At 33.2% G+C, this 19,688-nt stretch overlaps 1 protein-coding gene across 1 annotated transcript in view; it reads left to right on the forward strand.

Annotated features, from left to right (window-relative positions):
• LOC133197327 (uncharacterized) overlaps window positions 1–19,688 on the forward strand; it is a 47,507-nt gene that overhangs the window by 17,008 nt on the left and 10,811 nt on the right. Inside the window, exons 10-26 of the mRNA XM_061333303.1 lie at window positions 66–208; window positions 9,696–9,859; window positions 11,609–11,759; window positions 12,016–12,211; window positions 12,594–12,844; window positions 12,989–13,214; window positions 14,540–14,782; window positions 14,913–15,041; window positions 15,684–15,887; window positions 15,972–16,220; window positions 16,363–16,564; window positions 16,925–17,091; window positions 17,315–17,476; window positions 18,253–18,381; window positions 18,838–18,966; window positions 19,143–19,265; window positions 19,448–19,570. Of these exons, the coding sequence (XP_061189287.1) occupies window positions 66–208; window positions 9,696–9,859; window positions 11,609–11,759; window positions 12,016–12,211; window positions 12,594–12,844; window positions 12,989–13,214; window positions 14,540–14,782; window positions 14,913–15,041; window positions 15,684–15,887; window positions 15,972–16,220; window positions 16,363–16,564; window positions 16,925–17,091; window positions 17,315–17,476; window positions 18,253–18,381; window positions 18,838–18,966; window positions 19,143–19,265; window positions 19,448–19,570 (2,991 nt within the window). The remainder of the gene's footprint in view (window positions 1–65; window positions 209–9,695; window positions 9,860–11,608; window positions 11,760–12,015; window positions 12,212–12,593; window positions 12,845–12,988; window positions 13,215–14,539; window positions 14,783–14,912; window positions 15,042–15,683; window positions 15,888–15,971; window positions 16,221–16,362; window positions 16,565–16,924; window positions 17,092–17,314; window positions 17,477–18,252; window positions 18,382–18,837; window positions 18,967–19,142; window positions 19,266–19,447; window positions 19,571–19,688) is intronic.

Here is a 19,688-nt window from a genome sequence, read left to right on the forward strand (position 1 = left end):
GAAACAAACAAAAAACCCATTACGATATCAAATTAAGAATTCTCATTGATTATGTTAATTATCAGGTCAATATACTGGAAAGGCTTACATGTCATATGGAGATGGGGATTACTTCTTAAGTGGGGATGATGTTACAAGCGGACCTCTAAGATCCCCAACAACAGTTTACATTGGTGACGGGTCTGATGGTGGTTTTAATACAGTATTCGTAGGTTTTTTTTTGTCAATAATTACATGTGTTAAAATATTCGTACTCAAAAGGAATAACTATTTATACAAAGTGAACTAAACCTTGCTCCATTTCTAAAGCTTAAAAGGGCACGTAGTAACGGGGTTCCGTCACTTTTTTCATGATACATATCTACTACTGAAAATGTTAATTGAAAGGCTGGTTGCCTTCCGCCTATTTTATGTTGCAGTTTAATCAAATCAGGATAATGTGGTAATGTATGAATAAAATTTTGCTGTGAAAGGTGTTTGAACCTAACCCCCTCCCCTTTAAGCACCAACACGATTGGCTTTTCGAATTTGGAGAATTTTACTTTTTTTTTTTGCTTGTCCAAGTGTTTTTAGCTCACCTGAGCCGAAGGCTCAAGTGAGTTTTTCTGATCACATTTTGTCCGTCGTCCGTCTGTCTGTCTGTCCGTCTGTAAACTTTTCACATTTCCGACTTCTTCTCCAGAACCACTAGGCCAATTTCAACCAAACTTGCCACAAAGCATCCTTGGGTTAAGTAAATTCAAGTTTGTTCAAATGAAGGGCCACACCCTCTTTCAAGGGGAGATAATTAAGAATTAGTGAAAATTTGGTGGTATCTTTTAAAAATTTTCTTCTCAAGAACCACTGGGCTGTAAAAGTTGAAACTTATGTGAGACCTTCATTACATAGTGTAGATTCAAGTTTGTTCAAATCATGACCCCCTGAGGTAGGGTTGGGCCACAATGGGGGATCAAAGTTTTACATAGGAATATATAGGAATAAATCTTTCAAAATCTTCTCCTCAAGAACAACAAAGCCACAATTAGTCATATTGATATGGAATCATCCTCAGGTAGTGTAGATTTAAGTTTCTTCAAATCATGACCCCCAGGGGTAGGGTGGGGCCACAATGGGGGATCAAATTTTTACATAGGAATATATAGGAATAAATCTTTAAAAATCTTCTTCTCAAGAACAACAAAGCCACAATTAGTCATATTGATATGGAATCATCCTCATGTAGTGCAGATTCAAGTTTGTTCAGATCATGACCCCCAGGGTAAGGGTGGGGCCACAATGGGGAATCACAGTTTTACATAAGAATATATAGAAAAAAATCTTTAAAAATCTTCTTCTCAAGAACAACAAAGCCACAATTAGTCATATTGATATGGAATCATCCTCATGTAGTGCAGATTCAAGTTTGTTCAGATCATGACCCCCAGGGTAAGGGTGGGGCCACAATGGGGAATCACAGTTTTACATAAGAATATATAGAAAAAAATCTTTAAAAATCTTCTTCTCAAGAACAACAAAGCCACAATTAGTCATATTGATATGGAATCATCCTCATGTAGTGCAGATTCAAGTTTGTTCAGATCATGACCCCCAGGGTAAGGGTGGGGCCACAATGGGGAATCACAGTTTTACATAAGAATATATAGAAAAAAATCTTTAAAAATCTTCTTCTCAAGAACAACAAAGCCACAATTAGTCATATTGATATGGAATCATCCTCAGGTAGTGCAGATTCAAGTTTGTTCAAATCATGACCCCCGGGGTAGGGTGGGGCCACAATGGGGGATCAAAGTTTAACATAGAAATATGTAGGAAAAATCTTGAAATTGTTTTTCTCAAAAACAAAAAAACCACAATTTGTCATATTGATATGGAATCATCCTCAGGTAGTGTAGATTCAAGCTTATACAAATCATGACCCCCAGGGGTAGGGTGGGGCCACAATGGGGGATCACATACACTTACATACACTTACATAGAAATATATAGGAAAAAATCTTGAAAAATCTTCTTCTCAAGAACAACGAAGTCACAGTTAGTCATATTGATGTGGATTCATCCTCAGGTAGTGCAGTTTCAAGTTTGTATCAAATCATGACCCCTGGGGGTAGGGTGGGGCCACAATGGGTGATTGAAGTTTTACATAGGAATATACAGAAAAAAAAACTTGAAAAATCTTCTTCTCAAGAACAGCAAAGCCTTGTTAAGTCATATTGATATGGAAGCATTCTCAGATAGTGTAGATTTAACTTTGTTCGAATCATGACCCCCAGGGTTAGGATGGGGCCACAATGGGGGATCATAGTTTTACATAGGAATATTTAGGGAAAAAACTTGAACTTGAAAAATCTTCTTCTCAACAACAGCAAAGCCATGTTTTGTCATATTGATGTGGAAGCATCTTCAGGTAGTGTAGATTCAAGCTTGTTCAAATCATAACCCCAGGGGTAGGATGGGGCCACAATGTGGGATCAAATTTTTACATAGGAATATATAGGAAAAAATCTTTTCAACAACAGAAAAGCCATGTTTAGTCATATTGATATGGAAGCATCCTCAGGTAGTGTAGATTCAAGTTTGTTCAAATGATGGGGGGGGGGGTAGGGAGTGTCCACAATGGGGGATCAAATTTTAACAAGGGAATATATAGGGAAAAAATCTTTAAAAATCTTCTGCTCAAGAACAGCAAATCCATTTGTTATATTGATATGGAAGCATCCTCAGGTAGTTCAAAATCCAAGCCCCCCTCCCCCCTTTAAACTTTTCAATACTGAAGTGATTTGTGCTTTTTCCTAGCCAATGTGCTCAGGTGAGCGATGTGGCCCATGGGCCTCTTGTTTTTTTTGGGGGGAGGGGGGTAAATTGTCTCGTTTTTTTCTGACTGCCCTTTTCAAAAATGATCCTACGTGTTAACGTACAAGTTAACTTCTTTTTTTATGCGAAATGGGATTACGATTCCACCTTCGATAAATGATCTCGCTTGGCGACACATCAAACACAACAACTCTTTATATCCTTGAGCTTGGTCGGTGTGACCCCAGTCAAATTTCTATTTTTGCTAAAGGACGCTTGGCTAGTCAAATTCCACCTCCAATAAATGAGGACCTTTCCTGACCAGAGCGGCTCACAGGTGTTGGGGGAGTGGAGATGTTACCAACCTGTATAACATGCAACCAAGACAGTCACAATTCAGCTTTCCACTCTTTACTAAATTAAACAATCAATTTTCAATATTTATAATTACAATAAATAATTTCACACACTATAATACACATTCTAATAAATATTACTACTTATAATATGAAATATTTTATCATCTAAATAAAATGACGCATCTTAAAATATAGTAATTTTTACAAAAAAAAAAAAAAAAACAAAAACAAAAAAAAAAAAACAAAAAAAAAAAAAACAAAAAAAAAACAAAAAAAAAAAAACGCGCAAGTCTACAAAATGATCTCACCTGTATAACATGCAACCAAGACAGTCACAATTCAGCTTTCCACTGAAATCGTGTTTGCCCCGGCCGCCTGTTTTATGCCTGAAGTCGTACATCCCCATATTTGTAATTCCTTCAAAATTTGCAATAACTACTTTTAATTTTAATTTGAATTTTAATTACTATTTAATTACTATTACTCTTTTTTAATTTTTTAATTTCCTAATGCACTTAAAAAATCATTTCCAATCTTTTGCATAATCTTTAAATATTATTTGTTTTAGCTAATTTATACAAACAACTGACCTCTGGTCACTTCAATATGTTTATCTTTATCTTCAGAGCTCGCATCTGTTAACTCTCTCCGCCAAATAGTGCCAATACACCAAAAATATGTCACATTCTTATTTTTATACAATTTTTGTTACGATAATTCCCCCACTATCGAAAATCTTGTCCCCAAGATTTGTTTACAGAGTTTATGATCCGGAATACTTGTCTTGCTGCGAATTTTATTTAAAGCTGAATCTTGAAAATGATAATTAATTATGATATTTGCCCGACTTTACATCTAATTGGAAATTTATTTAAAAATATGTATTTTCAGATGGCTTTACAAAGAATATACACAGATACATATTAGTGTATATATATATATATATATATATATATATATATATATATATATATATATATATATATATATATATATATATATAGTTTAAATACACGCACAATGGTATAGGATTACAATATACACTTTCTAAAAAAAATTACAATATTTAAAGACATCAAAGATACAAAAACAGTATGTACAATTGCCTTGGCTTTTTACCTGGGTAGAGGTTACAACACTCTTTAGAATAGTACAGTAGTAAAAAAAAAACCCCTCAAAAATCGTGATTCACAAAAACAAATGGTTTGACAATTCGTTGAATACAAACGCTCTTACTACAGGTTAAGACACTTTTCGCTAAATAACCACAAAAATATCATTGTCGATGAATTAAACCCTTTTGCTTTTTCACAATTGAAAAAAAAAATGATTCTCACTGCCCCGCAAGGTATACCCTTTTATTCAACGAAATATTTACTACATAAGAATCACAATCCCGTTCAAATGCATATATTCCTACATCTGACGCATAATCTACATTATTTTGTTTGCTTTGAAAAATTCTCATATAGTTATGTCTGTCAATTTTGAAAGGAGGAATGATTCTCGCTATAATAAAGAAAGAATGGAAAATACTTATATCCCTTCCATTACGATACCCTTCCTTTCAACTTGTTTTTTCCTAAACAACCCTCGTTTGTTTGACTAGGAAATCTTGACTTAACTTTCTTAACCTAAATGAATGGTGCGGATTTCCTTCTTTTTATATATATATATATATATTTATATATATTAAGACCATTCCCATTTAGGTTTTTGTTTGTATTTTCTCCCTAGAGTTCGTCTCATGACTTTTAACAAAACTTCATCTCTTTTTTTTGCGTTGTGGTACTTTTGTATTTCTATCATTATGCATCAACAATCCTATTATCAGGTAACTCATCAAATTTTGCCTATGTTAAAAAATTTGTCAACAATACGACAACATTCGAGTACCATCGTCTGAGAATTTTTCTAGTATAATAGAGGTAGACATTTTTGAAAAAAAATGCTGTCCTACTTGTACTATTATTATAATTTTCAAAGTCTTTGGACTAAAATATAAATTTGTCCCCCTTGAAGTTCTGTTCCTTACTGGGGTGGCCCAGGAAGTTGTACCACGAACATTTTTGTTCCTCGGAAGACGAGTCATTTCTGTGTCTCGGACGCCCCTGCTCCGGCAATGTTCCAACTGTTGGATAGATCGTCTTTCTGGCACGAGAGTAAGTGACAGACGTAGGGAACGTATGATTAGCACGGGAGTTTTTAACGTGTGTATAGCTTGCTGCAGTAGACTTGTGGTCGAAATTGGCTTGTCAAGATTTAGTGTTGGTTTTGCCGAGTGTGTATCCGGTCTTTTCCAAAATGCCTCGTCGGTCGTCTGACGGCTCTGATGTTGCGTCAATGGTTCTTGATTTTATTTCTGGTCCTTGTACGTGATAGAGTTCTATGTCCTAAATACCAGTGGGATCGTCGTTTGATCCACGTCTCTCCACCACTTATCATAAAAGGGCAGAGTTGGAGGGACTCAGGTCAAATTTCTATTTTTGCTAAAGGAAGCTTGGCTAGTCAAATTCCACCTCCAATAAATGAGGACCTTTCCTGACCAGAGCGACTCACTGGTGTTTGGGGAGTGGAGAGGTTACCCAACCTGTATAACATGCAACCAAGACAGTCACAATTCAGCTTTCCACTCTTTTGCTAAATTAAACAATCCATTTTCAATATTTATAATTACAATAATTAATTTCACACACTATACTAAATATTCTAATAAATATTACTACTTATAATATGAAATATAACATCATCTAAATAAAATGAGCCATCTGAAAATATAATAATTTTACCAAAAAAAAAAAAAAAAACAAAACAAAAACAAAAACAAAAAACGCACAAGTCTACAAAATGATCTCACCTGTATAAAATGCAACCAAGACAGTCACAATTCAGCTTTCCACTGAAATCGTGTTTGCCCCGGCCGCCTGTTTTATGTCTGAAGTCGTACATCCCAATATTTGTTATTCCTTCAAAATTTGCAATAACTACTTTTAATTTTAATTTGAATTTTAATTACTATTTAATTACTATTACTCTTTTTTAATTTTTTAACTTTTTAATTTCCTAATGCACTTAAAAAATCATTTCCAATCTTTTGCATAATCTTTAAATATTATTTGTTGTAGCTAATTTATAAACACAACCGACCTCTGGTTACTTCAATACTATTGGTTGCCCCTTCACCCTAACCAAATACATCTTTTGATAAACAAGTAAACAACCGCATTTTAATGAATCACTTTCTTGGAACCGTACAGGTCAAACCCTAGTGGCCAGCATCTATGTTTATTTTTGTCTTCAGAGCTCGCATCTGTTAACTCTCTCCGCCAAATAGTGCCAATACACCAAAAATATGTCACATTCTTATTTTTATGCAATTTTTGTTACGATAAAACACTGATGCCCCCGTATGACAGCTCATGGCGAAGATTCAAGTTTCTCAAATGCAAGTCATGCTCCCAAGGTCAAGGTAAACAAATCAAAATTGTTGGTACCCAAGAAAAGGTCTTGTCACAAGAAAAACACGTGTGGAATATGAAAGCCCTAGCACCAACTATTCAAATGTTATGGTCTAGGTTAAGTTTTTCAAATGAAGGTCAAACTCAAATGTCAAGGTCAAAGGGTCAAAATTGTTGATATACCCAAGGGAAGGACTTGTCACAAGGAATACACATGTGAAATATGAAAGCCTTAGTACTAACCGTTCGAAAGTTATGGCCAAGATTACAGTTTTTCAAAAGTAGGTCAAACTCAAAGGTCAAGGTCAAGAGGTCAACATTGTGTGTACCTAAGGAAAGGTCTTATTACAAGAAATACACATATGAAGTATGAAAGCCCTAGTACCAAACATTCAAAAGCTACGTCAAGGTTAAAGTGTGGTAAAATTTTGCTGATGTGGGTCAAACTACAAGGAGGTCAAATATGTTGGTACCCAAAGAAAGGTCTTTTCACAAGGAATACACATGTGAAATATGAAAGCCATAGGTTTAACCAATCAAAAGTTATGGCCAAAATTAAAGATTTTGCGGATATACAGACAGATGGACGGATAGGGGCAAAAACTATATGCCCCAGAATCTCGATTACAGGGTCATAAAAAAAATCACTGAGAACAAATAGAACTACAGACATAAATATTATACATGTATTTATGTCACTATCACATCACGAGTGTAAAAATAACTAAGTCACATTGTCGTTCGTACATGTACCTGTTGCTAAACAAATCAGCTGTTACATGTATCGGCAGCGTTGACAAGGGAGAGAAACGTACCTCTCACCTCAGTAACATCAAATTTTTAATTCCACCTCCTGCTACTCTATCCCGATTTGTACTCGTACAAGAAATAGCCTCGGTTAACGTCCTTTTACTATTTGTATACCTCGGATTCTTACCTCCTAAGGTCATTTTTTAAAGAGCTAGTTCCGACTGAGACTTGGGTCACTGTTGGATGCAGTGTACCGGTATATTATTCATGAAATAAATTGTAAAGAAGTTATTCTCAGGTACGAACGTATTTGCATGAGGTAAAATAGTCACCAGAAAATCGTAAAATTACCTTTATTGTAATGGGAAAGGTAAAGATAAAGAACAGTGATCAAACTCAGAAAAATCTATAAATCTGTGAACAGGGCATAAAACACAGATCCCTATGAATTCCAGAGGAGGTTTCAATATGCATCGGTGTTCATTAATCAATAGCATCATTATTTCAATTTATACAAGAATTATTTTCGATTTGACTTCAAATTAATTTTGCAGATTGTTATTTAGAAAATGAAAATTTAACTTTCACCAATTTTGTTTCGTCAATATCAGCGGCGAGAATTTTTACAATGGATGCTAGATATTACGCGGCGCTAAGTCAAAAGTATCTCGCCCTGAACCTCTAGCATGCCGGAGTACTTCGTCTTGTAACAAATCAGAGCAAATCTAGTGTCGTCGGTATACTACATGTACTTTATTTTTAAAGCATTTGTCTTTAACTGTTAAATCATACAAAAACTAAACATAGAAACTCATCGAACAACAAATATCGTAAAAACAATCAATTAGACTTCAGACGACAGAGAAGTTTTGCTCAGATTCTTCTCTGACATTAAAGACAAATGCTTTAAAAATAAAGTATATATATATTCGATGAATTTTTTTGTTTAGTTTTTGTATGATTTAACAATTAAAGATGAGTTTTAACGATGTTTCTCTGAATTACAGTGTACGTTTTATTACCACATCACGGCGTATTGTTACTCAATAGAGAAATAACGGATTGTATAGAGGCTTCAAAGAGAAATATTTTTAAAACATAGTTAATTGATGAAGGATTAATTAATTAATAAGGATTAAATGGTGTTCTTTCAAGAATTAATGTGTTAACTCGTGCCTTCAGGCTTTGTACTCACCCACTTAACAGAAAAAGGAGTTTTGCACTTTTATTCAGTTTACACATATATAAATTCTGGAATAAAAGAGCCTTTTATCCTATCATAGATAAACTAATTTAAAAATTGAAACCTTTTCATATGTTACCATATTGTAATGCCGCCGTAATTGAAAATCGAAGGAATATAGTTTTTGCTCTCCGCCCGTCTGTAAGTCTAGCTGTCAGTTTGTTCGCAAAACTTTAATCTTGTCCATACATTTTGAATGGTTGGAGCTAAAGCTTTCATAATTCATATGTGTATTTCTTGTGACAAGACCTTTTAAAATCTTTGGGTATCAATACCTTGCGGAAACATTGGAGTTTGACCCAATTTTGCAGAATTTTAACACATTTTTTCCTTTGCCAAAACTTTTAAATACTTTGTGCTAAGGTTTTTATTCTTCAAATGTGCATTCCTTGTGATAAGTCTTTTTCTTGGGTACAAATGTTTGACCTGCCTTTGAAAAACTTAAACATTTTCCATACACTTTGAATGGCTGGAGCTAAGGTTTTTATATGTCAATTATGTATTCCTTGTGACAAGATCTTCCCTTGGGTATCAATAATTTTGACCCTTTGATCTTCACCTTGGAGTTTGACACACTTTTGAAAAACGTTAACCTTGCCTATAACATTTGAATGCATGATGCTAGGGCTTTTATATTTCATAGGTGTTATCCTTGTGACAGGACATATTCTTAAAAATCAATATGTTTGACCTACATTAAAAAAACTTTTACCTTCTCCATGATGATAGATTTGATTAGCTGCTGCAAGGGCTTTCATATTACAAATGCGTATTCCTTGTGACAAGACCTTCCCATGAGTACCAACATTTTTTGTCTCTTGACCTCTAAGTTTGGCTTGCATTTCAGAAACTTTGAACTTGGCATTGAGCTACCATACGTTTCACAAACACATCTTGTTTGCCATCGACTTCAGTCAGCCTATTTCTTCTCCATCCTATTTATGCGACTTTTGATTTTTCTCAAATTACCAGGACTGTACTTATTTTTTTTTGTATCTTTATGATTAATGTTCAATTCTATGTTACACGTTAAAAAAAATTATGTTATTAAAATTGATTTAATGAAATTCTTCATTCGGTTTTATATTCATTTAGATTGGTTCAAATGGCGTAATAGGACTTGGAGATAAGTTTAACAGCATTGTGGTACATGAAATGGATTCTAAAAAAGTGAAGGAAAAACAAATCATTTGCCCATTTTGGACTGATTTGCTGTCAGTAAACGAAAGTGGAAAAGTGTACTACAACACATATAGAAGGTACCTACATCTAAATTGTATTTGAATTTTAACATTGTTGATCAGTTAATTAAAACCTATTTTAAATACATCTTTAAAGAAAATATTTAATAACATAGCCCCAAAAACGTTTTAAAAAGTTTAATGAATCCAAAGCGTTAAAATATATTTTTAACACCAATCCTGGAATGTCATCAATATACATGTACTTTTAATTAACAGTAATCTTTAGATTAGTCCAAATATTGAGAAAGTCCAAAAAGGTTGTAAATTGAAAAATAAGACCAAAGAGTTTGAGAGCAAAATGACATGTCTAGAGCCAGAGTCAAAAGTTAAGGGCTCAGGCAAAAGTTTTTCCAGCAAACAGGTATATTATGTTTGTGCTCAGAGGGTATTCATGGTCCTAGATATAAAAATTCTTTTCATTGGCTGTTTTACCATCACCTTGCTATCTACGCTTTTCCGTAGTTTTTGTCCATTGGCCATGAACCTCAAAATTGCACAACCCTCCAATCAAGGTATCCTAAGATTGATATATTTATGGACACAAATCCCATCACAATATAAATAGGCCTGGCCTTAAACTCTATTACTAATCTACTTCAAAGTTTCCAATTTTATTGCTCATTTTTTAAATATCTGAATAGTTTCTTTGCATGTCCTTTCAAATTTTATTATTTACATGTAGTAATTAAGGGTTCGATAGGTCTAGTCTCGACAATTTCATTACAAAGCAATTATTTACCAAAAATATAGTTGATTTTACCGACATCATTAATCCTGAATTTATAACTTGTACATGTATTTATTTTACTGACACTAATCGGTTCAAATTAATAACATTACATCCATCATTACCACTTAAGAATATGAATTCGAAGTTGAAATATCCGTTTCTAAACACTATAGGTTTACACAATTCTCTTGCCTTAAAACCTATCCAAAGAAAACTATGACATACTATGTAGTTCAAATCTCTGTTCCCTTGGACTTTCAGTAAGGCGTGGCATTCTCGACGCTACATAATTAAAGTCTCTAAAATTGTGACCTAGATTCTCATTGGTCGCTAGCTTATCAATATTAGTAATATAGCACAAAACAAGAACGATGATGTCAGTTTGAATTATTTTCACACAGGTAGAGGAAAGAAAACGAGAAATTGTGGAGCGGTGTTCATTTTTTCCTTGTGTTGTCAAGTTTACTAAAAATAAGCATGAGTGGATACTAGTACTTAAAATTCCTACGAACTTTTAGATAATTTAAAATCACTAAATTTTACCCATATCAATAACATTAAAACGTACGATTTTGCAACAATTTATACAACCATTCCCCACGATAAATTAAAGAATATTTTCTAAAACGAAGCAAGCAATTGACAAACAAGTTGATGAAACAAGGAGATCAACAGTCTCCTTTAAAGTCAGCATTTTGAAAATTCTGTGGTCGATACAAACTCCTTGTCAGCAAATGCAAACTATCATTAAGTCGAATGCTGACTTTTTCATACAAATTGTAAGGCCATTATTTACACACTGAATTGTCTACGGATTTTTTCGTTTGTCTGATCATGACAAGGAGCACACAGCGGGTGTGACCGGTCGATAAGGAATGCTTACTCCTCCATGGACCCAATTCCGCCTCTGATGTTTTTAGAGGTCCATATTTGCTTTGCTCCCGTCTTGTATTGTTTCAATGGAACTTTGAGCTTTATTACTGTTCGTTATCTCCACATTTCATTGTATATTATGCAATGGTTCATCTTTATAGGGGAATCCAGGGAGATAATATAGACTCCATGTTCATGGAAAAAGCAGATGGTATTGTTAAGAAACATTTCAGAGATTTGAGAAATTTCAAAGCGACATGGCTTGTTAAGGTTACATGGGAGAACATGACTTTATATGGTTATGAAACAAAGGTACTAATTTGAACCGTTTTTCCTAGAGATATACTGATCAATATTTATTAAGAATTTAAAAAAAAGTAATAATTTTTCTTTAATTTTTTCATTTCCAAAATTTACTTTGTAATCTTCCTCCCTGCCCACTCTCTCTCTCTCTCTCTCTCTCTCTCTCTCTCTCTCTCTCTCTCTCTCTGTTTAAATATGTATATACCAATACACGTTTTCTCTTAGATGCTTGAGATTTCTTAACCTTATTTTAATCTTTTTTCAGAAAGTCACATTTCAATGCTTCCTTATCACAGACGGAGAGAATACCTTTACAGTTATTAATTATGTGGATGTAGATTTAAAACCAATTAGAAACAGAAAGATTTCCATTGGATATCGCTACAAACAATTCTTTGCCAAAAACTCTTTCACCAACCGTAAAGGAGCTTTTCGAATGAGCGTGAACCCAGGAAATAGAGGTATTTTAGTTAAAACGGGGGAAAAGTAGTAAAAAAGTATGGAACATCGGAGTTGCAACATCATCTCATTTCATATTTTTAAATTTTGATAGACAGCTATGTATAACGAACTATGACGTAAAGTTTAAAGAAGACATTTTATTGTTTATATTTTTATCTTTATAAATAATCGAATGAACTTCAAGTTGATTTTAGAAAATAAAATATATCATTTCAATATTCTGAAAAAGGATTTGTATTAATTACAACGATTTCTGCTAGTTAACGTCACTATAGGTAACGAGTTTTTGTCTACGTGGAAAATGTAAAACATGGCAAACATGGCAACTTAAGGTCATGTTTACAAATACATGTAGTTATTTTTTATGATTTTTTTTCACAGGAGAACGTGGTTTCTGGATTTACAAAATGACAAAAGGTGTGAAATCAAAGCGAGACGAAAAGGAATGTTTCCTATGGTATTACAATAATATCGAAAGTCATATACTACAGAAAATATCGTCCGTATTAAATAACATTGAATGTCCCTGTGATCCTCGCCTTCTGAAGTTTGATCCCCGATACACCATCAATAGGTTTGACAGCTTAAACAGAATGTTGTGTTATGCTTCAATGACACTCAGCATGAATTTGGTAAGACCGAAGTTCTACCCAAGATATGAAATTGAGACGAGATAATTTTAATAAAAAGAAATCTCTGATTTATCTAATGATCTCTCATCTGCTTGTGTATGAATTTGGTATGAAATTTGATTAAAGTGTTGTTGTGTGTGTTAGGAATGCTGCTACAAGATGTATGCCGATACAGAACATTTAGGACCCTTAGATCAGTCCATACCTTTAGCAGGGACAGTTCTGCAATACAATCCCTTTTTTGAAAGATACAAATACACAAACTTTGATCTTAAACCAAGAAATCAGTGCTGCAAGACAGGTCATTGTGATTGGTATTATGAAGTTCGTCCAATTCCACGTTGCTATCTGAGATCACCTTTCCAACCTGGTAATTTGGTTATTTATTTTTAAAATAATAATGTATTAAAAATATTATTTATACTAGTACTTTTATTGTACAGAGTAGGAACATAGAATTCTTATATGTATCACGTATTATTCCGAGCAAAACTTCACTATATATGGCTTATCATATTGTACTAATTAAACTCTTGCTTATGAAAGTTTATTCTTCATGTGAATTACTAATATTACACTTGTATATATTTTGATACTTTTGATTGATATTGTTGTATGATACTTTGATATTTTAACTCAAAACTTAAATTTAACATGAAGTTTTAGTATAGATAGTTTTCATATGACGTATTTTCTCTCCGGGTTATTTCCCTTGGCCGCCATCTTGGTGGTCAACCTGGTAATTTTTCCTCTTTGTCTTACCAAATCTAAGAGGATGTAGCAGAAATATTTGGGGGGAAATCTTTATAGAATAAAAATAATGAAATAAAAGAGGCTTTAACAAATGTATATTTTTCAGAAAAATAATGCTTTCTACCCCACAATGGCCAGTATAAAAAGTTAAAGTTGGTTGAATAATGAAGTAATATGAGCATGTTGCCCCCTAATATGGCGGCCAACGGGAAATAACTCTTGCTAATTTGGGCCTACTGAAAACTATCTATAGGCTGCGGAATATTTTGGAGTATATATGTATAAGGCGGTAAATTTTCCGAATTCCATATTTTTGAAGATAAACACGTGTTTAATCATAATATGTATATATCAAGAAATTCAATCCGAATTTTTCTAGTTATAATATTAATATTTACAATCTATTCGTCATTTTTCCTGTACCTTTTCTTAATAACATGTTGTAAGAATACAATTTTCTGTTTTTTAAGCGTCAGCCAATATTTCAGAAGTTTTATTTTCTTTAAATATGACAAGGAAATCTACCTAATTTAAAGTAAACAGCTTGTCACTGGCATTCTTCTTTATCCTATTTTTTTTCCCACAGAACAGTCTATGATCTTTTTCGGTATAACTCCATTTGTTAAAATCCCATACTTCGGAAGCATACAAAAGTACACTGTTGATACAGGTGCCGAAAACAGAACATCTTGTTGGAATATTTCATTTACTAATAACGCTATGAAAGAGATTTTCTCCCTGTTCTGCCGGCAAGAAATATTTGAACATTTTGTCCCATTTTGACTATCACATTTTTGACCAGCCGATTGCAAGTAACTCGAGCTCTAACCAATTATCTCTCAAGATTGAAGGTAATTATACTTTGATAAATTAGTTTACGTACATGTCCTTTTTTACAATTAATTTTGTCACACATTTCTTTTTATAAATAACTATATACAGGAATTAACTTTGGAGATCCACATATTACTACACTTGATGGCAAAGACTACACATTTAATGGTTACGGTGAATATACCATGATGAAAATAAATACCAGCACAACGACATTTGACCTTCAGGCCCGAACAGAGCTTGCTACATCAGAAAATGGAACATCTATTAATGCTACAATATTTAGTGCCTTTGTGGCCCGAGACCAAACAGGTTCAAAAGTACAGATCGAAATGTCTCGTGACAAAAAGAGTAAGCATCTGTAATACATGTAAACTCATTATGTAAAATTAAATAATTAAAAAAAACATAGTTTAAATGTTGCAAATTTGATTTCCTTTTTTAAAATAATTTTCAACAACACTTACTATAATTGTTTCAGGAATGATAATTCGAGGAAACGGAGTGGACCTGACAACAAAATTTATGAATGCTAGCTATGTTTTCCGAACACCAAACATATCTATTCTATGGGAAAATCGAACAATATCGGCAACATTTCTCATACCCTGTAAGTGTAATGTTATGTGGTTGTCTGTCATTTTTTGTGTCGCCTGCAGAGCAAAGGCCTAGAGATGTTCTCTACTTGACGGAAAACCCATGTGATTTTCCGATTGTTACATGAATATTTTCTTTTAAAAAGAATAAAAGAGGATCGGTATACCGAATTTTGATAGTGAATCTCGGGAATTGATAAATTAATTTACATAAAAAAATCTAATAAAATTTCCTCGACTTGACAGAAAAGGTCGATTGTTCTAGACTTAACGGAAAAGCCTGTGTGTTGTTCCGTTAGTTCAGGGTCGGTATACTGACTTGGGCTCGTGAATCTCGGGGGATTGCTGAAATAAACACATATGAATGGGTGATAATTTTTTATAAATTAAATTTTGATTATTCATTATAACTTGAATTTATATTGATTGTTACTTTTAAAATATGTATTATTTATCGTTGTCCAATGGATTTTTCCCCCTCTGCTTTAGCTTTAATTTTAGTATACATGTAATATTAAAAAAAAAAATAGATGACCACCCTTTTTTTATTTATGTGTCTTTAATGATGCTATAGCAGCGACACATGCGTTTCTTTGAACGCTCTAGTTTGTTATCGTAGTCTGTCGAAAGCTTTATGCATTCACAAAATGTTTCAGTTATAACGATGAAAATAAGTCTCGGAAAACGTTTCCTGATTTGTGAGACGCTGGTTAACGACAAACACAAAGGGCTTACGATAGGCCTGATGGGGAACTTTGATGGAAACAAGACGAACGACTTCATTCTTCCAAACGGAACAGTATTAGGAGGAAATGCGACGAACACTGAACGGAAAATTTACTACAATTTTGGACAACTTTGTAAGACATTTTTATTGAAAACAATGTTGAAATTTATCTTCTTGATGTTGATATTGTTTTAACTTTTGTTTTATTTCTTCCAAGGGTCTGTTAACGAACAGTCTCTATTTCAATATGAGGATGGATTTACATACAAAAATTTCACTCATCCCGAATTTGTGCCACTTTTTACTGATGAGGTTGATGAAAACCAATTGAAGGAAGCTAAACAAAAATGTGGATCAAACCCTTCGGAAGCTTGTGTATCAGATTACCTTGCAACAGGAGACATTGGTTTAGCTGAAACATCTGGGAACAAGGACAAGAATTCGAAATCAGATGTTGAGGTCATAGGTAAGACAAGAGATATATGTAGAGGAAATCTTATACCACAACTCTCACTGTTCGTCATTTTAAATGAAAAGAAAAAAAATTTTCTCCTAGACCCATTTCAAAATTTAGAATTCTGTAAAAAGTTGAATTTTCTTCATTTCAGAAAATAAAACACCACAAATATCGGGAAATACTACAATAAATGTCGAAGTCAACAAAGAAATCGAATTAATATTTAATGCTTCCGACGATGGTAAAGAGAGACCCACATATAAACTTTTAAAACAACCGGACAATTTCGTTTTTGACGATGAAACTGGAATAGCAAGATGGATACCCCGCAACACCAATGTCTCTGAAATCAGGTAAGATGGATGACAACATTGAGTACTCGATTTAAAAAAAAATTCTTCCTTTACTAGCTGATAGTTCATCAGGCTTTTAATGCATTGTTATTGTTAATGTTCATTAGTACTCATAGTTTTTCTTCGGAGAAGTTTCGAAACCAATCTTACTTTAGTAAACAACCGTTAATCATGTACTTTTACAAAATAACTTTTATTGCTTATTTAGGGAGAGAAAGAATAAATATTTATGAAAATAGTGAATCAATGCACGTTTATGCTGATATTAATCTCGTTTTTTTTTTAGTTTCTACTGAAGAACAAGGAAGACTTCTTCTGTAATTTCAACTAACTCTCTCTGCATCTTTTTTTTAATTTTAGTATTATAGCAATAGATGGCATGGGCGCTCAGTCTCCTTCATTAGACATCTCTATAATCTCGTGCACTGGGTGTAGTGACCAAGGGGTTTGTAATTATGAGAGTGTCATATCTACAGAAAACGACCGATTTCACAGAGCTGTCTGTAGCTGTTATATTGGATATTCCGGTAATTACAAATTGGTTCATATTTTTTACTTTGTTTTTGTTTTACTATGAAAATTTAAATGCGTATAGAATCACTCTTATTTCAATTATCATTAAAAATATAATTCTTGCTCGCTCAGTCCTCCAACATGTTTTAAATTATCTGTTGTATAATATCCTTGTTTAATACTAAGATATTCCACACTACCAAGCAGAAGTCTATTTTCTTGTATCTGGCTTTATAGGAGAGAACTGTGAGAAGGATACAGACGGCTGCCTTGATAGTCCTTGTCCCCTGGATAGAAACTGCACTGATCTGACCCCAGTAGAAGAGGTTAGACTAGGTCGTGGATACAACTGCTCAGAATGCCCACCTGGTTATAAAGATATTGACAATAAATGTCAAGGTAAATAGCTTATATTCTTATTTGAATTCAGACAAAGAACCTTTCGAATGTATCCGTAAAAGGTGCAAACATTTGCTAATAGATGTATATTTAATTACTGTAAACCAACTTTTATTCGCGTGCAAGAAATTTTCGCGAGGTTCGCGAGAGCCTCGTCATCGCGAATATTTCTCGCCGCGAACCGGTCCTTAAAGTCTCTCTTTCTATTAACAACGGATAAAAAAAAATGCTTGATCGCGAAAATTAATCGTCGCGAACTAGTTTACCCTCGGTAAATCGCGAAATAAAGTCGTCGCGAATAAAAGTTGGTTTACAGTAATTGTTTTTCTCTTTCATATAAACCTTTGTGCGAAAAGATTAAGGATGTAAGCAAACTTTAAGATAATGTATGCTTGCCCTCTCCCGACTCAGGATGAGAAAACTGAGTCGGTGGGTAGGTGAGAATTTTTTTTTTTTTTTTAAAAATTTAAAATCAATTTTGAATTTTCAAAATCTATTTTCCGGAATGCATAAAAAATGCTTCCTAGAGGTTAAAGAAAGTTTTGAGTCGGTCCAATTTTAGCCAGTCGGTTGGGAGAGGGCAACCAAACAATTTTTTAAAGATGGCCAAAATCATTATTTTTCAAATGCGTAAAATTACGATATTTGTTATATTTTAAAAATAAAAAAGGACAAAAACACAATGCACTAAATAGAAAAATTAGAATTTATACTCGAAAGAACGTTTTGCACTTAAACTGGCATATCATATTTCATGTTAAAATGGATGATTGAAGATGTTGACGAATGTGCCACTGCTGAACTAAATAAATGTGACGATACCAAAGAAACTTGCGAAAATATAGATGGGAGTTATATTTGTAACTGCAATAATGGATACAGGAAATTGGACGAAGAATGCAATGGTATGTTAATGTGAGGAGTGAGGAGATGTACTAAGTATTTGGTCAAAGGAACCAGGGGATCTCTTTTCAAACTAGCGGCCATATTCGATATGATAAATCCTCAAATGTTTACAATGCTAATCTATTAAATAATAGATTACACAGTGTAATTAAAAGAAGTCAAAGAATTGTTTTAAAGTCATGAAGTTGGTCCCTTTGGACAGATTATGACCTCAGTACATGTAACATGTGTGATTGCGGAAGTCGTGTAATATATTGAACAAGATGAAATAATTCACCTCGATACTTTCAGTGTTTATATATCAACTTTGGTAAACGATGCTTAGAAAATTTAAAAAAAGATTAAATTCGTCAAGTAAATACATGTATATATTTTTTTTAATTAAGATACAAAATACAATTCCTTTTTATTGATGCACATACGTATTTAAATGTTTTTATTCTTTTTTATTCTAGATATCAACGAGTGTCTGGAGGGATTGTCTGGGTGTGAACATCTCTGTACAAACACTCCAGGATCTTTTAATTGTATGTGTCACCCAGGGTTTAATCTAAATAAGGACAACGTTACTTGCAATAAAAAAGGTATCATGCTCTCTTTTTTCCTTCTAGAAGAAAACACTTTCAAATTAGATTCAAAGAACAATTTTAAAATTTTAAAGTTTAATATATTTTGGTATTGATTAAATTGATTGAAACTATACATTTTAGCCAAATTGGACAAAAATATTTCGTATGAATCTTTTTTCACACTTTTTTAGATGTTGAAATCTGTAAAAAATCTGAGATGCAATGTGAATACGCATGCAGTAATATAGATGGAATCAACCAATGTATCTGTCCTTCTGGGTATAGGTTAACAAGTAATAACAAAAACTGCACAGGTATATATTATATGATGCACTTTAAAAAAACAAAACCATTTATTAAGAATTTTTTCATAAATATTCTCTTAAGTAAATTTAAACAGGTAGAAACACCCATATAGATCACGCATGATAATTTTTCCAGTTGTTAACATCATTTATGTCAAATTAGTTTGAAATGCCAAAGATTCTTATTTCAGATATTGACGAATGTGCACTTAAAACTTCTCCATGTGAACAAGATTGCATTAACATCAATGGATCATTTCAATGTGCATGCCGTCCTGGATTCAGTTTAAAAGCCGATAAAACATCTTGTTCAAGTAAATTTATAAAAATGCATATAATTAAAATCTATTTAAAAAAACTTATTTGTTATTACAAAATAATTAAATACAAAGTGAAAATACCAATCTCACAAGTGAGTTTTTTCAAATAATT

The sequence above is a fragment of the Saccostrea echinata genome, unplaced genomic scaffold, assembly GCF_033153115.1.
Source record: "Saccostrea echinata isolate AGI-Se365-2 ecotype Australia unplaced genomic scaffold, CSIRO_AGI_Sech_v1 ptg000001l, whole genome shotgun sequence".
NCBI classification, from domain to species: Eukaryota; Metazoa; Mollusca; class Bivalvia; order Ostreida; family Ostreidae; genus Saccostrea; species Saccostrea echinata.